The sequence below is a fragment of the Panthera onca genome, chromosome C2 (genome assembly GCF_046562875.1).
Source record: "Panthera onca isolate mPanOnc1 chromosome C2, mPanOnc1 haplotype 2, whole genome shotgun sequence".
Classification (NCBI taxonomy): Eukaryota; Metazoa; Chordata; class Mammalia; order Carnivora; family Felidae; genus Panthera; species Panthera onca.
The window spans coordinates 145,686,324-145,706,280 of record NC_138347.1 but is presented as its reverse complement, the minus strand read 5'-3'; the positions used below and the strand labels follow the sequence as shown (position 1 = coordinate 145,706,280).

The window sequence follows — 19,957 nt, the reverse complement described above, 5'->3', positions numbered from 1 at the left end:
CCTCTCTATTCCATGAAATTACAGTTGCTTTAAAAAATCAGATTCTGGAGCCAAGTGGCAACTTCAGACACACTCTGCTAGCACTTGTTGGTGCTTATACGTAATTATGGAAAATACATGGCCAGCAAAGCATATTGACCATATTGTACTGATTAAACACAATAGATTTTTCAATACTGTATTATAGTAGGAATAATAAGCCAATGTCGTACTTCCTCTGGGCAGGGAAAAGCAACATTATGTCAGCATAGAATAAGATTGTCTGTTTATTCTCAAGATATTCACTTTTTTTTATGTGAAAAAGAGAAAAAAGAAAAAGGCAACAAAAGGACAGCATGGGAATAGTGCTTAACTAGATCCAGTGGCACGAAGTTCAGAACTAGACCTAACTTCAGTATAAGTTAGGCAGGACCATTTGCCATGTGAGAACACAGAATTAATCATTGTGCTGTCCAAGAGTCAATGAGTTCTTCAAAGAAAAAACATTTAGACTGTCAAGATAATACCTTAAAAAGCAGTCTTGGAAAAAAAAAAAAGAAAAGGCTTTTCAAAAAGTGACTAGAGTCTTTTTCCAAGTAAGCTTCCTTTTCTCATGAATATTTAGTATTCTCTCTGTATATTTCGATATACATGTGTCACAGAAAACTTTGCTAACAATTAAGACAAGATTCGAAGATTTATCTCAATGTTTTCCTCCAAGTTTGATGATGCACAGAAGCTGTGTATCAACCCTACACCCTCAGGAAGTTCGTCAAAATGAATACAAGCGTGAGGGCCATTCAATTCATGGAATTGTACATCAACACCAAAGAACATTTACCAAGAATCTACACTGAGTTGAGCAATAGCTCTTGAAGCAGCAAAAATAGAAAAACAAAAACAACAAAAACGAACAACAACAACAACAAACCCCAGTGTAACCAACTCAGAATGAAATAAATAGACAAAAAATTACCTCAGCACTGCTCACACTTTCCCACCTGCTCCAGGGCAGATTAGAACTTCAGAGAAAGTCAAGGAAAGTTAAGTAAGGGGATCTCCAGTGTTGCTGAAGACTTCCAACATTCTAATCTGAAACCTCCAATTGTCCAGCTAAAGATCATCTCTGTTTCCCTTACGCCAGCTACAGCCATCCTCACACTGGACCTCATTATCAATGCCTACCACTCCACATTCATCCAGGACCCAAACCTTGCAGGTTCCTTTCTCTGTGGCCCTAATTTTCTATGCTTGCATCCCACCTCCACTTTGCTGGCATTTTGACTGTTGTCTAGTCTTCCATTGTCTCCACAATTTCAGCCACCATCCACCTCTTCCCATCCTCAGTTATTTTAAGGTCAGCCATGTCACTGTGTCACTGGTGGCATTTTGTCCTTACCTTCTTCCATCCGTCTCTTGTTTAACTGAATCCCGGAGTACCATGTATCTACTACTATTCATCTTATCATCCTAAGTATGTGGTACATAAGTGCTGCTGTTAAAAAAAAAGTCACTAAAACAACGTATTTTGTCTATCAAATTCCCTTTACCACTTTAGCCCGTCTACTTTCTTCTACGGTCAGAATTTTTTTTTTTTAATTTGTTTGTTTTTTGTTTTTGTTTTTTTATGGAGGCAAAGAGAGCAAGTGGGTCAGGGGCAGAGAGAGAGGGAGAGAGAGAAATCCCAAGCAGGTTCCAAGCTGTCAGCACAGAGCCCCAATGTAGGGCTCAAACTCATGTACTGTGAGATCCTGACCTGAAACCAAGAGTCGGATGCTTAACCAACTGGGCCACCCAGGCACCCCAATGGTCAGAAATTTTAAATCAACATACAGTTCCCCATCACAATTCTGGGAACACCTATTTTAATTTGACTTTTCCCAAATCAGAGCTTGGGACAAGGTTGTAGTTTATTTGGGAGATGACACCAGGAAGAAGATATAATACAAAGGGAAAAGAAAGGCAGAGAAGAATGAAAAGCCAATAAAAGACATCTCACTGAGCTGTGTTACCACTGTGGACAACCCCCTAAGGAATCTTGCAGAATGTGACTCAGAATAGTCCCTCCAAAGGATGAGAGGCTCGATCTTAATCACTGACTCCCATAGCTCATTAATTGAGGGTTGTCCCCAGAAGTGAAAACTCTCCCAAAGTTTGCAGAAAACCTATGCTGTGTTGGGTGAGCTTTTATAGATATTGCCCTGAGGTAGAAAGATGGAGAGATTCAGTAGACGCTCGAGATGGAATGCTTCCAGGGTGAACAGAGGCTGCCTGCTTCATTTGCAGCTGTAATCACATGGGGGGGAAGAGGTGAGCATGGGGCACACTAGCCATTGCAATCCTTTCTAACCTTCTCAAGATGAACCCTTTACCTTCCCTGTCAGGCTTCTCATTTCCCATATTTAGCAATTTAATCATCTTTGCCTACTTTCTCCCTTATCTAATCAGTAACCAACTCAAACTTTCACAGTATCAAATGTGGCTCCGTAGGAAGGTTGAGAAATGATTGACCAAGTCTACATCAAAGAATTCATACAGATTCTAAGACTCTACTGACGATGTCATGGTCAGGCTACTCTGCAAAGTTCACTAATAATACTCCAACAGTGTTTCATCCTGAGGCAACTATGTATTTGGTACCTAGAAATAATCAAGAAGGTATCCCTAACATTATAAATAAGAGGCTTCCCAGAAAGTAGCTTCTGAATATGGCAAACATCCTCTTATTAATGAGAAATCTAAACTGACACCCAGTTGGGGATTGCAGTATTTACACAGTTTATCATGCCAATGATGTTTTGGTTTCACAAAGATGAAAAGCTCAGAGGTAGGCAATGCTTCAACCAAGTAAAACCATAAAAATATATTTTTGCTAAAGTGGATACCACAATACTTTTCTATTTTTTGCCTTTTACACAACTGCCATATTTGTTACATCGGTGCTTAAGAGACTGGTATCACTGAGGAAACACTGATCGTAAGGGTCTGCAACATCCTCTGATCAAAATGTGTATACTATTGCTCAACAATTCAGAATTTTGTATGTCTTTAGGTGAATATAAATTTCACTTAAATACATTGCTAAGATTTTACTTTGGGGAAAGTTTGAAATGTAAACAAATGACATTTATTTTCATGTTCTTTAAAAAACAATTAACCAGACCTTAAGTATTTTTCCTCACATGCTCCCTTGAAACATACATATACATCCACAAACATATACATTTTTCATTTACATAAACACAAAATAGTAAAATTTATGTCAGAACATCCATAAGGCACTTTTATTTATTAGAAAAATACGATTCCTCTATCATTCATGTGGTTGTCTAAATTTCTGCTGGTCACAAGCTTTGTTACAATTAAAAACATCTCAAAATATGGTGAGCTCTCTCTCTACCTTTCCCTACTTCTTGAAGTTCAATTGGGGCTAGAAATGATCATGTAAAGAGTAAGAAAATCATACCAAAAGTGGATTATTCCATTTTCTTCTGCAAAGGCTGCTCCACTGATAGGAACATGTGCTTACAGGCAAAAGTCTAGTTTGAGAGCAAAACATGATTTATTTTTCTACAAACTAGCCTGCGTGTTCTATTCATCAATACATGTCCTTACATGTGGAAGCCTTTCCACATGGTGCATCACTCTGCTCCGGGGGCTCTTTGGAAGTGAATCTTTCAAGTTTGTGCCCTACAGATCCCTGAAGTGTCTGGGAACTTACCCTTTGCTTTTGCCAGAGGTTTGAAAATGAAATGCTTTGGGCCTGCACAATGTTGCTATGCAATTCATTATGGGACAAAGAAACGTCTGGGGTTAGGCAGGCAAGCAACTAATGATCCTTCATTTTGTCCAGAAAACATCAAGATCGATATGTAGGACATGCAACATTTATGGAACACTGTGTTTTCTTTTCCCTCTAGGGGAAGGAAAAAATACTAGATGCTCACTTTCTGCAGATGGCTACATGATCGACGCTGGCCTCTCCTTCCTACCCGCTAGTAGCAATGCAGCCACGTGATCTTTGTTAATTTCCTGTACTGTATATACCAGAATTTAAATAACTTGATTTTTGGCATGCATAGTTTGCTTCATTGATCCAGGTAACCAAAATCTGGAGACAATGTCATAATCCAAAGTGAACAGAACTGGTTGAAGGCTCTCATATGCATCAACAATCCGTGATGTATTCATTTAAATTAGATCTTTTTATGAACAAAACAGAGGAGCCCAGAGAGAGAAAGCATGACCCAAAAGAAGATAACTGCAGTTTCCTTCCAACTCACATAATCTGTCAGCAGGAATCAAAATTAAATACTATCATAAATCATAGTTAATGAATAAACTGTTTCTAGACTGACAAATCAAAATGGAAGCAGCAACATAAATGTGGTCAATGTTATATGTCCTTGCGAATATCCCTAATGTTTTTAGAATTTGAAAGTCAGAGCAATGCCAGAGTTTTGGGTTGAACTGGATTTGTTTCTTAATCTCTTATAGAAATGACCCAGTAGGGGATTTGGAAACTAGAGGATCATCTCAGGAAAATGATTAACTTTGTATCTCCTTTAAGAGAAATCATCGTCAAGGGTAACAGAAACCAATATGGCACAGTATTTGCCCAGTGACATGTAGACATTTCCCCAAGTCATTCCTAGACAGAGAAGTAAAGAATACAAATTTGGTACCAATTGTTTTCTATTTGTTTACAGTAAGATAAAAGCAGGGGTCTAGTATAGGATGATTGACTTAACATGCAATCCTTTCTATAGCTTTCTTAGGGCCTGAGAATCTCAGGTGATTATTGGATCATTGTGGGGCCATCAATCACACATCCTTAAAGCCTTACATTGAAATCATCAATGTGGGTTCCATAAAACCACAAACTTTTAAATTCAAAGATATCAAATCTTGATAATGTAGAACACTGAGATTTTTCTAATTTTGTGAATTCTACTTTAGTTGCAGGTGGGTCAGATCAGTTATAGGTGGTTTTAATTAGTACACCCACAAGCAAGGACAGTCTCTTTAAAGCTATGTTAGGATTTAAAAAGTTAGGCAAGTGGTCATTTCTTTTGACAATATCAAAGGAATCATTTCCAATTTGATATCAGGGTTCATAGTGACATCCCACTTGCAGTCTTCAAGATGGAATAGAAAATTGGATGAAGATATGAGTTTTTGAAAATAACACTTCAATCATCCACAACAAATAAGCAGTGAGGACCAATAAAGGCAAACAGCATACACTCATGTTTGATTTTACCGAGTTTGACTTAATAAATGACCCAATGAGGGCATTTTACTCCTGGACTTAATACCCACATTTTGCATTATGTCTTATTTTATTCCATATCAAACTTAAATACCAAAGATGAAGTATCTTCTGTTAGTGTTTGAAACTTTTATTAAACTTTGTTTGACTCCCAATGCATAAATAACGAAATTCAAGTACTAATGATGATTAATGTCATATATCTAATTCTATTACATGGAGTACAAATCTCAGAAGCATAAACTTGTATCTTTAAGAGTTTTATAACTGAGCACAATTATTTTGCCTCTTGTGTTCCCATGAGATAAAAGTGAGTGAGAAACTCATAACCAAGTTCTTGCTATTCACAATGTTTCCATTGGGTGTAGCTATGATATTAGACAGGTTGATATCACAGCCTGCGTATTCAGGAAGGATGCCCAGACATTGGGGGATTTATAGTGACTTTCTTTGTCTGTATCATTAAATTCTATTAGTCAGCTATGTTCTATGGGGAAAACCAAATAATACAGTTTCAAATCAATCAAGTCAAGAAGGATTTCAATGTCTTTTTCTGAAAATGAAGAAATCTAAAAAACAAAAAAAACCCGAGATGTGATAAAACTTGACTCAACAATAATTTCTACATAATTTGCTTATTCTTAATTTTTATATAACCATCTAATTCATACTTAGTTTAAATGCCTCCTTATAGATAGGCATCTGTTGGGTAAAGTGGATAAATAAGGGGAAAATCTGCTAACAATGCAACCCCTTTATTCAATGATGGGTCTGAGTAGTGTCTTAAATTGCCTTTTATGCTAAAAGGAAAAAAAAAGAAAGTATTTCTCCTCAAATGCAAGGGCAGCTTACATGCTGAGATGAAAACTGCTAACTCTTTTCTTAACAACACCATATGTCTCCAATTGGATCATAATGCAGTTGGTTCTCAAGGGAACGTTATGCATGGAAGCTAACCAGATCGAGCCACAGGCTTAGCTAGCTGTGTGTGCACTCTCTGATTAACCAGGAGATGCGACTTTGGATTTTCCAGATTATCTAAGTGAGTGTCTGAAGGGCCTTTCTCCTTTCCCAACACCCTCCCCAAACGAACCCTGACTCGCATCCCTCTACAAAAATATTTCTCTTTTTGTTCAGATTTCCTCTTCCGTGTAACCTCGATACATTTTAAGGAACTGAAATGTTCAACCCCTGAACTCTCTAACCATGGGTTTTAAATAGTGAATACATTACATAGCAAACATTACAGAAGCCCAGCATAAAAAAATCAAAAGGAAACTATTATAAGACTGAAGAGGTCACATTTCCCCCCTGAGAATCACCAAAAACAAAAGAGCAAACCAATAGACCAATATGCATTATTCAGACATTTCTTTATCTACTTATTATAATTCTTTCTTTTTATCCCTATGTTCAATCTCTAATATTTTTATGCACGAGTAAGATATATTTTTAAATTTACTTACTTGTTATTAAACACTTGCCATATATACTGCTGGCTGATTAATATCAGGTTGAGGCATTGCTAGCTTAAGTCCTAACACATAGGATGTATTCAATTCTTTATGCTGAGTGTAATCTTTTAAAGCATAAATTTATATCATCTTACGATGTACATAAAAGCTTAAGAATTTTGCCATGGCCAATGTGAAATGCCCTGGCAGAGTCAAGATTGGTGCTTCTCAAACTACCTCTGATGAAGGGACAATTTAAAAACAAATTCAAAATGTCAGTAACTTGATATGTTTTTAAATATGAGATTATGCATTCAGATTTCATGGCAATGTCAAATTGTTACAAAAGTTTCTAAATGCTTACTCTCCCTTTCTCTACCCTTCTTGTGATGGACTGGTAGGAAATGTCTGGATACTGGCATCAGTCTGTGTACTCCACGGTGACTATCACTGTTGAGATACATTATAAAATAGAAATCAAGATACCCACATGAGTGACAGGAGTCCCAAACTGCCTTCACTTGAAGTGCATTTTACACTATGATTTGCTGTGTTTTTCTCCTAATTCACTGTAGGCAATCATCAGCAGAGATTCCAAAGAAAGGCCAGAGAAGAAACACCAAGAAGGCTTTGGTAGTTTTGAGAAGAGGAGTTGCTACATACTATTAAAAAACACACAGTTACCAAAGCAACCTTTCCTTTCCAGTGACCAACCAAGGGCTTTACCATGTACTCCTTCTAACAATAACAATAAGCCTAGACACAATTGCATGATTACTTAATGGTATTTCTTACCTGGGATGCCTGGTGGTGTTTTCAGATATTTTCCATTAAAATGTTGAATTACCACTTCACATTTTTCAGTAGACTCCATTCTGGAAAAAGAGGTAAACAGGAGATCATGTACTTTCATACAGTTGTGCATGTTCCAGAAGAGTACATAAAAATGAAAAGGAAAATAGGCAAGCCGTGGAAAAGCTTGATTTGAGGATTCTACCGGAAGGGTCACCATGACCGCCATGATTAGGTGACAGAGTATCACAAACTCGCCATTGCTGAGACTATGATTTACTGCACTGAAAGTTGCCTCGGTGGATGGCTCTGTGCAGAGTTCTCTCCCAGAGGTAATACTGAGGCAGTATCTTACGTAACCCACAGAACACTGTCTGACAATTGAAAGTGCTGTAAATATTTATGGAATGTCTGAGTTAGCAAACCTGAAAGGTAGGTCTTTTGGTTCTTCACAGAGAAGGCTCCGAGGCTTACACAGATGAACTACCTTGCCAATAAGGGGCAGAGTTGAGATTTTAACTAAGGCTTGTCTAACACCGAAGCTGAACTGCAGCTACTAAGCAATTGTGCTGAGGACTCCACAAAACGAGTTGACGACATGTGCTGTATTTCCACCGCCTGCAGTGTAGAGCGATGATTAATACGGTGGTAATATCAGCATCTCTGACGCTTTTATTGAAAATGCAATGGGTGAAGGTACAAAAGGGAATCATTAGGTGCCCGGAATGTGAGAGGAGAACATAAACACGTAAACTTCAGGTCCTGAACTTCCTTCATTTTGAATTTTGGAAAATCCTCTATTTTCTCCTACTAGATCTCACTATCCCTAAACTAGGTTTCTGGGGCCAAATTTTGCCATCTCACTTGCAAGCTAATGAATGAGCATTTTGAACTCTATCAACATCCTAATGTCAATATTGGCAGGGTTGCCCTATCCTAAGTAGACTCGGATTGGCAACATTCTCTAAATAATTAACTATAGTTGGGCTTTATTATTTTATGACAGTGGATGGGGAAGATAAAAATTAAAGGGCTGGTTCTGATTAAAGCAAATTAAATCCCCCAAACAGTACACTAGAGGCAAATACAAATTTGAAAAGCAGATCACACACATATGAAAGATGTGTATGAAATGTGTGAAATTTGTCTAAAAGGCAAAGTATAATTTTGGATTTTATGCTATTATTCATATGAGCTTTCTTCAAATGGAGCCCTTTAGCTCAAGTTATAAAACTTTCCTACCCCTAAATTTTCTGTGTGTTTTCAGGAGCATATTACATGCAGAGGAAACAAGATAAGGAAAAAAAATATGCAAGCAAATGCCAAATAAGTTATACAATTATTATAGTTACAGGAATTCAAACGTGAGAGGAATTCCAGAAACCAGGGAAACACTGAGAAGTGGGCACAGAACGCCAAAAGGGCCCTTAGAGAAGTCATGAGGGCAGGGGGCTCACCTGACCCTGCGTCCTTTTAGAGGAGGTGAGGTAAACAGAACACTGTGCCTGAGTGGAAGGTTCCAGGGGCGTGAGGACACCAAACTCTCAGAGATAAGCTCAGAGATGCAGACAGAACATCTGAATTTTCAGGTTAAAGAATTCTAGATAGTATCAGGAGCATGTTCCAATGGGGGGCTATAATTATTTTCCGATTCAAAATTAAAAAAAAAAAAAAAGATCTTTTCTGACATACATTCCTATGAGGCATGGGATGGAGGCACATTTTTCTGTATTGATACACATGGCAAATCTCTACCTACCAAGCAACAATGACTTCCCAGGTATGAGATGAGTACAGAACGACAGAGCCAAAAATTTAGAAGAAGCCTATACTTGGTTTAAAACTCTGCTGGCACCATCTTGAAATTCTTAGTGACTTTCTAATTAGGGGTCCTGCATTTTTATCTTTCCCTGGGTCCTACAAATTATGTAGCTGGTCATGGTATGACAAGAAAGTACAGGAAACCAATCTGACTCATTAGAAAGTGCAGGAAACAAATAGGTTATTATTCATTTATCAAATGGTCCAATGGTTCCACATAGGCGTGATTTTATAGAACATCTGAAGAATGAATCAATTTTATGACTCTTTAAGCTTAATAATCTACAATTTTCATAAATAAAAATAAAAACAAAGAGAGCATTTTATTTACTGCTTAATCACAACTTCCCCAAATCAGATGATATTTGGGGTTAGGAAAACAAGATGAATCTTTCTCCATTCCAAATATCTAGGAATAGCTAAGTACAATTTTCCTAACTCCTTCAAGGTTTTCTTTTGGTGGAATCTTTTACAGTAAATCTTCCAACTTGTTATTGTTATCATTATTATTATTATTATTTTGGAAGTAGGAAACTTCCATTTCTAGGAACAAAAGAATTCTAATTTTGCTCTATCTTCCCACAGGATCTACTATCTATTGTCTCTTAGGAACAATAACCTTCCCTCCTACCAGAGACATGAATGGGAGAGGAAATGTAAGCCCTTAATTACTACAGATGTTACTTTATGGAATTTTTATTCCAGGAGAGCTACAGAATGAAAAGCTTATACCCTAGAGCCCCCTCCCTGCTCAATTTATCTCTGGATACTCATCTAGATAAAAGGCAGTTAGAATCTAAAGCTTGGTTGCATGAGTCCTACAAATCAAATCCTTTCTCTTTGTCTTAAAATGACATGGAATTCTAAATGAAGACTAAACTAGATTGGTGTGTGTGTGTGTGTGTGTGTGTGTGTGTGCACAGGCTTGTTAATTCTATTTAATGTGTTTTAGGAAATACAGAGGAAGCCAAAGTAGAAAATCAGGTGGCTCACCCACTCTACCCCCCTAAAATATTTTTGCTCTGGATTGAAAGCCTCAAGTCTTCCCTTTTGGATTCTAAGTATGATCATCTTTTCTTAAGACTATTTTACAGCCATATCAAGCCGGATGGGGGCTGTTTCTGGTAACACAAAGACAGAGGTGTAGATTGTTCACTTTGGCTTCATTCAGATTTAACTAAGTGAATGTCTGCAGTGAGCCTTTAGAGACTCTCGTCTCTGAAAGAATAAATGCAATAAAAGTCTGTTTTCTGTAGCTGCCGGCGCTTAGTGTCAAACCATGTTATGCTGCACCACCCAGCAGTGACAATTTCATTTTAATACACGGGGCACATTTTAACAAGGCAAAGCAGTCCCAGCAAAGGTGCAGATAGAGGAGCTATCAAGGGAAAGGCTCAGTGTTCCTCTTGCATTTTATGTGGGAACAGAACAAAAGTGAGGCTCGAGCTCTAGGGGGGAAGATACTGCATTTGAATAGCCACCTTTGGAAGAATGTGTCCATTCTCTTCTCAAGTTCACAATTAGCCACTTTGAAATGCCAGCTCAAGCTATCTGCAATCTGGCCCACGCTTCAGTTGAAACTGACACTAGCATTATGAAGTGAGTTTGAAAAGGCGGCATGCCAGACAAAGCTGCCTTTACACGTCGCTTTCAGACAGGCCACTGAATCACTACAACCACATCTATTCTTCCCAGGCGGTACCTGAACCCCCTTGAGTACCTCGGGACAGCTCGCGTGCCAGGCCAACCATTCACCCGAAGATACATTAATTAGGTTCTTACAAGGCTCCAATCATTGTATAAAGCTTCAGGGTTTTCTGTTAGGTCTGATGTTTAAATATAAATACACATTAAAGGTCCCGTTTGACATTCTTTCTTGTCTCAGCGCCTAGGAACCTGGCTTCAGTGTCATTCAAAACAAATCGCAGAATTGTGATTAAAAAAAAAAATCCTTTTTTTTTTTTTTTTTTTTACAACAGCTACTAAGGGGAACCAGTTTCACAGCCAATACAATTCCCACAGGCAAATTACATCAGAGGAGAGCTTGATCCAGTATTAGTAGAACGTTCTGGGTCAGACTTAACACACCAAGGTGGAAGAGAACTTTGCAAAATCATCTGCAGCCCATCTATCTCACCTCAACAGAGCATCTCTCAGTTTATGATCTTGAAGCAATAAGCATTATTAACCATATATTTAAAACAAATCCACCCCGTCATTTATTTTGGTTAATTAGAGGTTTCCGCTATTGTGAAATTTTTGTGGTTTTGCAATCACAGGCTCTGTACAAATTATTGGCAACTTAGAATATCCAACATTACAAGCCAGTCATCCATCTAAATCCGGTTGGAGTTGCGCAAAGGGTCAATATCAACAGATTTTTTAAAAGTACTAAAATGTGCACTCTTTCTGAGATTTCAAAAATAAATTACATCACTTACTGCTTCGTCTATTGTAATGGAAAGAACAACAGTTGAGTCCCAGGAACAAAGACTGAGTGAACAAGCTGAATTTTCTTCTTCGTTTTTGCAATGTGTGCTCTAGTTTGTGCAATCTGTGCTCTACCTGCCAGGTGCTTGACATTCTTAGGATGCAAGTGTCATAAATGCTTAAAAACAAAGCAGAGTGGCCTCCTCCCATTGTCCTTTGCCGACACCCAGGCATTTGGGTGATGTCTTACTCAGCATTAAAACACATTCCTCTTAGGATATGAAACTATGGATAATATTTGACCAATTAAAACCCACTCCAGAGTTTTAGAATCACACAATTTCAGGACTAGAAAGAGCCACGGATATCAACTTCTAAATTGTACAGATGAAGAAACTACTACCAGTTGCCTTGTCTAAAGAGTAGTCAGTGGATGAGCCTGAAACAGAATCTTTGTCTCTTGACTCTCAGTTCAGATGGCTTACCTGGGAGACGTGGAGCTCCATTGCTGGCCTCCCATCATCCTTCCTGATTTCCCATACTTGTCTACTTTAATGCGTCCTGATGCTGGAAAGACCTTGCTACCTCCATTCCATTCAACCTCTACTAACTGGCCTGTGATCTGATGTCACAAGAAGGGCACTTCACATCTTTGGGAATCTTTCCAAAAATCTATACATAGTATGGATACTATCATGAGAAAAACATCAGATAAACCCAGATCTGGAGACATTCCCCAGAATACCTGGCTAGTACTACCTAGGAAAAACAAGGAAAGTCTGATATTGTCACAAACCTCAGCTGAGTGATCAGGCATGACAACTACATACAAAAATGGTACCCTGGACTGGATTCTAGGACAGAAAAAGGATGTCAGTGGAAATATTAGTGAAATCCAAATAAGTCTGGAGTTTAGTTAGTAGTAATGTACCAATGTCATATGTTAATTTTGACATATGTTACCATGGTAATTAATGTAAGGTGTCAATATGTTAATTTTGACATATGTACCATGGTAATTAATGTAAGGTGTCAACAATGGGGGGAAATGGGTGTGGTGTATATGGGAACTCTTTATTACTTCTATAACTTTTCTGTTAAATTAAACTTATTCCAAAATAAAATATTTACTTAAAAATGACTGTAGGGGGCACCTGGGTGGCTCAGTTAGGCATCCGACTCTTGCTTTCGGCCCAGGTCATGATTTGGCAGTTTCGTGGGTTCAAGCCCCACCTCGGGCTCTGTGTTGGTAGCACAGAGCCTGCTTGGGACTCTCTCTCCCTCTATGTGCCCCCCCACCTCCCCATTAGTGCTATCTCTGTCTGTCTCAAAATAAATAAATAAACTTAAAATAAATAAATAAATAAAAATGACTGTAGGGGTGTCTGGGTGACTCCATTGGTTAGGTGACTAACTCTTGATTTTGGTTCAGGTCACGATCTCATGATTCATGGGTTTGAGCGCCACAATTGGGACTGGCAGCACAGAGCCTGCTTGGGTTTCTCTCTCTCCCTCTCTCTCTCTCAGCACCCTCCCTCAAAATAAATAAATAAACTTTAACAAAAATAAACAAAAATGACTGTACATTATAATTATTACCAAACTATTTTTAAAAATATCAATTCTGAAAAAAAAAAAAAAAAATCAATTCTGGGCCCAAGCCCAGGAGATTCTAACTTAATTGCTTTGGCATGAAGTCCAGGGACATATTTTTCAAAGTCACCCAGGTGATTCCAGTGTGTAGCCAGGGCTGAAAATGACTGTTCTAGAGCTGTTTGTCAATGTCCCAAACTGGATGTTTTGTCTGGACTTCAGAAAAGTTCTAAAGATTCTGAAATGGTTGTCAACATTTAACGACTGGGAGACTTCACACGGAAATCTGGATTCCTGATTCCTCTTGAAAGGTAAGATGATCTATTCCATGTTTTCTGCAGTGGCAACTAAGGTACAATAAAAATAAATTTAGACTTTGCCCCTGGTTTCTGACATAGAACTCCTAAACCGGTGGTGATAGCAATGTCCTTTGTTACTTATAATGAGGCCCTTTTGGCTATACCTGAGTTTACGTTAATGAGATGACTCAAGATGGGACCCCTAGATAGATCCAGAATGGGGCTGATCACCGCAAAGACCAAATGATTGGAGGTTTGGAGACTTCAGCCCCACTCACCACCTCAGGGGTTGGGAGAGGGGTTAGAGATTGAGCTCAATCATTAATGGCCAGTAAATGAATCAACCATGCCCATGCAATAAAACCTCCATAATAACTACTAAACAACAGAGTTCAAACATAAGTAAAGTGTTTTCATGAGTTCTGTGGTTGTTCTAGTGAATCATCAAATCTGAGGGGGTCAAGGGAACCCATGACTATATAGTTGGCTTGATAGAAATGTGAGTAGCTCTTGCTATTTGGGGCTGGGGTCTGAAGTGGGGACAGTCTTGTGGGACTGAACCTTTAACCCATGAGTTCTGATGATAACTCTACAGAGTTAGTGTTAGAACTGAATTCAATTCAACTGTTGGACACCCAGTTGGTGTCAGATAATTGGAGAATTGGTATGGAAAAACAACATGTATGTGTTATTAGAAAAAGCCACATGTTTGGTTTGAAAAAAAAAGACATCATGGCAACCATGAACTAAAGTTGAATAGCTGCTTTCTTTTTTTTTTTAAACTTTAGTGTTTATTTATTATTTTTGAGAGAGAAAGAAAGAGTGTGAGCAAGGGAGGGGCAGAGAGAGGGGGAGACACAGAATCCCAAGTAGGCTCCAGGCTCTGAGCTGTCAGCACACAGCCTCACACGGGGCTCAAACTCATAAACCACAAGGTCATGACCTGAGCTGAAGTCGGACTCTTAACTGACTCAGCCACCCAGTCACCCTGAACAGCTACTTTCTTTAAACAGAGCCAATTTGCCATCAATCCTACCAACCTCTATCAACTGCCAATGTTGAGGTAAAGTAGCAGATGCTTAGTTATCGTTGACTACTTTTTCTTTGCTTTTTTTTTTTTTTTTCATTAGTGAAGTCCAGGGGAAAGAAAAACAGTTAATTTATCCATGAGTTTTCTGTTTGCCCCTCTTTATGTCTTCTCTGCTCTATGCCTCGAAGAAGTGATCCATCTATGAACAGTATTGTCTTAGCTCTTTTATGTGATAGCTTTTCATGGGGTTCAGCCACTGGGGGCCTGGTAGGAGTAGAGAGAAGTCTGGCCAGCTCCTCCCTATTCTCTCTTTGCTTTGGCACTATCTCTCTGGCCGGGACTGCATCTCTCCCAGTTTCCAGCTGCTCCAGGCAGCCCCTTCTCCAGGGCTCTGGGTCTTGCTGGCTCTGGGAGCACTCCTGTACCTGCCTTCAGCTGTCTCAGGGTAGTAAGAGCTTCCTTCTGGTCATCCCTGGGTTTCTCAACATCCTTTGTCAGATCCCTGCCTTCTCCCCACACTTTTGTAAATACTGCTTCATTCTAGTCTCTTTAGATGAATCATTTGGGGTGAAATTCTGTGTGCAGCCAGCATGCTGATGGCTATGCCATAAAACTATCAACGCTCGAGGAACAAAATCATCCTGGAGGCTCTGTGTTTCAAGAAAAATGGAAGGGGGAGAGAAAAAAAAAAAAAAGGTTTCTTTTACACTCAGTCTGGGAACTGCTTGTTTCTTAGATTATCTGCCAACATCCGGTTGACACCATAACCTAAATCTGTCTTTTACCCATAGGTTAATGTTTTCAAAAGAAGTTTAGATAAAGAAGTGAAAGAAAATTAAATTAAAAACCTTAAAACTGAGATAAATGAGGAATTGATACGTATAGTATGTTCAGATCTAGAAAAATCCTACCACTAAATGCCACTGGAATTCATTATCACTTTTAATCAATCTCTTTGAGCTGCAGGCACATTTGATTCCTAGATATTATTATCTGTTATATTTCTTTTCTCTCCTCTATGAAACAGTAGCTTTGCCTTTTTTCTGTTTCTTAAACATGCCAAACTTGGCCCTACCTCAGATCTCTGATTGCCTTTCCCCTTTGACAGGATTCCCTATCCAACCTTACCAAGAGCCTCTTATGCTGGTTCCTTATCATCTGTATCTCAGTTTATATGCTGTAGGGGAGCAGCAATGGTTACTGCTTCCAACTTCAATGTAACAAAGTTCTACAATTTTAGTTTTACATGAGTAAACAATATTCATAACTCTCCTCTCATCCCACAGAGGATGATCTTTGGGATCCAGTCATTTCGTTTCATAATGATAAAATAATAGAGTATATGTTTTCCCTCCTCTAAATTTTTATAAAGCCATGAGTTGAGTCCAGGAGATTTCAAAATTATAGATGATTTGATGCAATTTTATTTATTTGCTTGTTCATTTGGTTGGTTGACTGGTTGGTTGGTTGGTTGGTTGGTTTGGGTCTTGAAATCCAGGGCTCTGAAAACATGGAAAAGAAAGCAGCAGAATGTTCTGCATGACTATCTCCAGTCATGATCATGATTTACTGATGGTGAATGAAGACAAAGAGACAATGGGTACAAACAGTACAGTACAGACAATGGGTACAATGGATATAAATGAAGAAAAACATAAGATGAGAACAAAGATCAAGAAGCTGAAGGATGGACCAGGAGTTTACTCTCCAGTGGATCACATTTGCTGGCAATTAGGTGAAGAATTAAAATTACTGAAAGGAATTAGAGCACTTGGGTGGCTCTGTAGGTTAAACATCTGATTCTTGATTTCTGCTCAGGTCATGATCTCAGGGTTCCTGAGATTGGGCTCCGTACTGCCAGTGCGGAGTCTGCTTGGGATTCTCTCTCTCTCTCTCTCTCTCTCTCTCTCTCTCTCTCTCTCTCTCCCTCTCTGGCCCTCCCATGCTCTCTCTCTGTCTCTCTCTCTCTCTCAAAATAAATAAAATAAAGGTATAAAAAGTAACAAACAAAAAATAAAGCTACTGCAAGAAGTAACAGCTTTTATTCTCTTCAATCTCGGCAAACACCGTAACCTCTTTTTGTGCAAACACACCTGTGGTTTGGAGATCACTAATCACTAGATTCACACTTTAGAGATTTTCTCAGCTCACATTTGATGTCCTTGTTCCATACAGGTTTGAGGTAGTAATGGCAGAACTATTGCCAAAACAGCAAGGGGGGAAGTTTTAACACAAAGATGGACTCAAGGTAGATATGATCAAAACACATAGTTAACAATGAAAACACAATGAGATAAGCTTGATGGTCATTTTACAGGATCATATATTTGCCTGCAAAAGAAGCATTGGTATTTGCTTTGTGATCTTTTACATTCCCATCTTTTCATTATGCTTACTCTGAATCAAAGTTCCTCATATTTCAGGAGGTGGGAGCAGATAGGGAACAAGAAGTATCAGGGAGTAAAAGGTAAATCCATAAAATTGCTACAATATTCAACACTAAGAAAAAACACAGAAAGAATATTTGGAGCCTAATTCTTAATAATTCTGGTTTTTAATGATCAGGTTGGCATCTGTCTGCCTATAACCACAATTATTTATTTATTTTTTACTTCATGAAAAGAAAGAACTGAAATTATTTAATTGGAAAACTTGTTCGTTCAGCATGGAGGGGGCAGAACACAGGGCTGGCTGCCCATATGTTAAAAGTCATTCAAACAAAACTCCATGAGAATCAAATTAAGAGTACTGAGGAGGGGTGAAAAATACTGCAAAACACAAAGGTCTCTGTGCTCAGCAGTCTCACGCTCTTTAGCTCACCAGGGGACAGTAAATGCATTTCTTAAAGAGGTTCTATGTTCCCAGATGTTGAAGCCGGATTAATTGTGAATGTTTACCCCCCATCCCTTCTGCACTTTGGGTCATTCTTCACCGGCCTCACATAACACTCTCTCAATGTGATTTTTGTTAGACAAATGGTCTCATGTTTCTGGGAATGGGAAATGCATAACGTGAACACACAGTCATGTCCCTCTAGCCTCAGGCTGATTTATGTGCTGATCCTCACCCTGGAAGGCAAGGTAGTCTGTTGGCACCCGTGAGCTCTGCAGCAGTGGGTCTGACTTGTCTGACTGTCAGCATTCCCACCATAAACTGCTGTTTTTAGAGGTTTATGACTTGGCTATAAAATGTTGCCTAGAGGGCGGTGGATCTTGCAAAATTGTTTTAAGTTACAAGAGAGTAGAAAAAAAAAAAAAGAAAACAAAAAAACCCCACAAATATAAAGAAACATAAAAAATAAAATAAAATGTCTGTAATTTCAGACATATATCTCATGCTTCTGGAACTTTGAAAAGGCTATAATTGTGCTGTCTGTGCACCCTACTGGCATTCAAATCTATGCTTTGAAGTTCAGTGTTTTAAATATAAAATGAAGATACTACCTTTACTTTGAAGAGATGGTTATCAAAGCAGATTAATGTATAGCTTGCAAGTAAAATAATAATGGTGGGGGGGGGGAGCTTTCTAGTTAAAGAATTTTAGGATCTCTTGCACATGAAACAAGGACCACATCTGGTGGTCAGAAGTGACCACTGGTAATACTCAAAATGAAGCCTTCTGAAAAAATTTATTCAGGTTATGTAAATTGAGAGAGTCATAAATTCAAGAGATACATCCAATTTACCAGGCACAATTACATGACTACTGTTCTTCCAATCAAATAAGCATTTTCTTTTAATAGTGCCTGTGGCACTGTGAACTTTTAGAAGAAACAATTTGTAAATCAATAACAGTTGAGCTGATCTGACTGTAGTTTGCTCTAAAATTCCAAGACACCCATCTCAGAAGTGGCTTATTATCATCAAATGCTACCTCCCTGCAAACCCTTATAGTCAAAAACAAACAAAAAACAAAAACAAAACACTTGAAGTGATCCCATTTGTTTATCATCAAAAATTCACTGAAGATCAATTATGTGTCAGACAACATTCTAGGTGCTGGGGCAGGCATGAAGAAGAACACAACATGGCCCCTACCCTTGAAGAACAGGGAGGGAGGTGGGTTCATGACTAGTACATGTGAGAAAGTGCTGCAGTGTGATAGACGTATCAACAGGAATCAACTCCATCAGAAGAATGAAGTCCAGCAGTTTGAGATTTCGCAGGCCTTCCAGAAGATTTGAGAACCAGTCCTAATGCCCTAAGGCTATGCTCTTCCAAGTTTAGAGAGCACGAGAGTCACCTAAAACATCGATTGTCAAACCCCAACCAGCCCTGCTCATTGCTGATTCAGTAGGTCTGGGATAGGGCCCCCTAATTGCATTTCTAATAATTTCTCAAGCAATGCTGAGGTTTCCGTCCTGGAAACTAAACTTAGAGAACCACTGTCCCAAGGCATCCATCGCAATATAATCCATTAAGTTCTCTCACTGTGCACTATCCTGGGAAGAAATGAGAAAACAGTCACTCAAGTCATCTCTGTTTTGTGGTTCAGAGACAGAGCTCCAAATGAGAAATGGTGGCCAGAAAAAAAGGGATATTTAAAAAGGAGGAGGGGAGTCTCTTGATTTCGACTCAGGTCATGATCCCAGGGTTGTGAGATAGAGCCCTGTATCAGACTCCGTGCTGAGCATGGAGTCTGCTTAAGATTCTCTCTCTCTCTCTCTCTCTCTCTCTCTCTCTCTCTCCCTCTGTCTCTCTCTCTCCCTCTGTCCCTCTCCCCAACTCATGTTCTCCCTAAAAAATAAAATAAAATAAAATACACACACACACATATAATAAAAAAACAATAAATGAATAAAAGAAGGAACACTTGTGCAAGAGTTAATTTGTGAATGATCGTGCTTATTAAGGCAGTAGCCACAGTGATTTGAGAAAATGCAGAGCAAATGTCCAAGTGTGAGGAAAGAGGAATTTGGTCAGACTCACTTACCTATGATATAGCTAAGATTATTTTCTCACGTATTCAAATTAGGTAAATTATGTGGGATCCTGCGCCTTGGGATTTCAAGTCTAAGACACACGGAGAATGAAATACTGATCCTTCATCAGTTTTCTGGCTTCTTACAAAAGAGGCAGGGCCATAGCTTCTTTTGATTTCTTAGGAATAAGAAATCACTGCCTTGATTTGAACCTATGTTTTCCTTTTCAGTTCATGTGCTAACTTTCTGAAACTAGAAAATACCATGATTTAGAGTGTGGAGACCTGAGTCTCAGTATTGGAGTGTGACTGATAATTCATATTCAAAGCTTAAAGTTTTAAAATGCTACTGCTTGGGGTTTAGTCA

General features: G+C 38.7%; 1 protein-coding gene across 11 annotated transcripts in view; it reads right to left on the bottom strand.

The window, feature by feature from the left end:
• The window catches only part of RBMS3 (RNA binding motif single stranded interacting protein 3), a 1,330,859-nt gene that overhangs the window by 255,082 nt on the left and 1,055,820 nt on the right, over positions 1-19,957 (bottom strand). For all 11 annotated transcript variants that reach the window (XM_060640721.3, XM_060640722.3, XM_060640720.3 and 8 more), the window contains one exon: positions 7,501-7,580. In XM_060640721.3, coding sequence (XP_060496704.3) covers positions 7,501-7,580 — 80 coding nt within the window. The remainder of the gene's footprint in view (positions 1-7,500; positions 7,581-19,957) is intronic.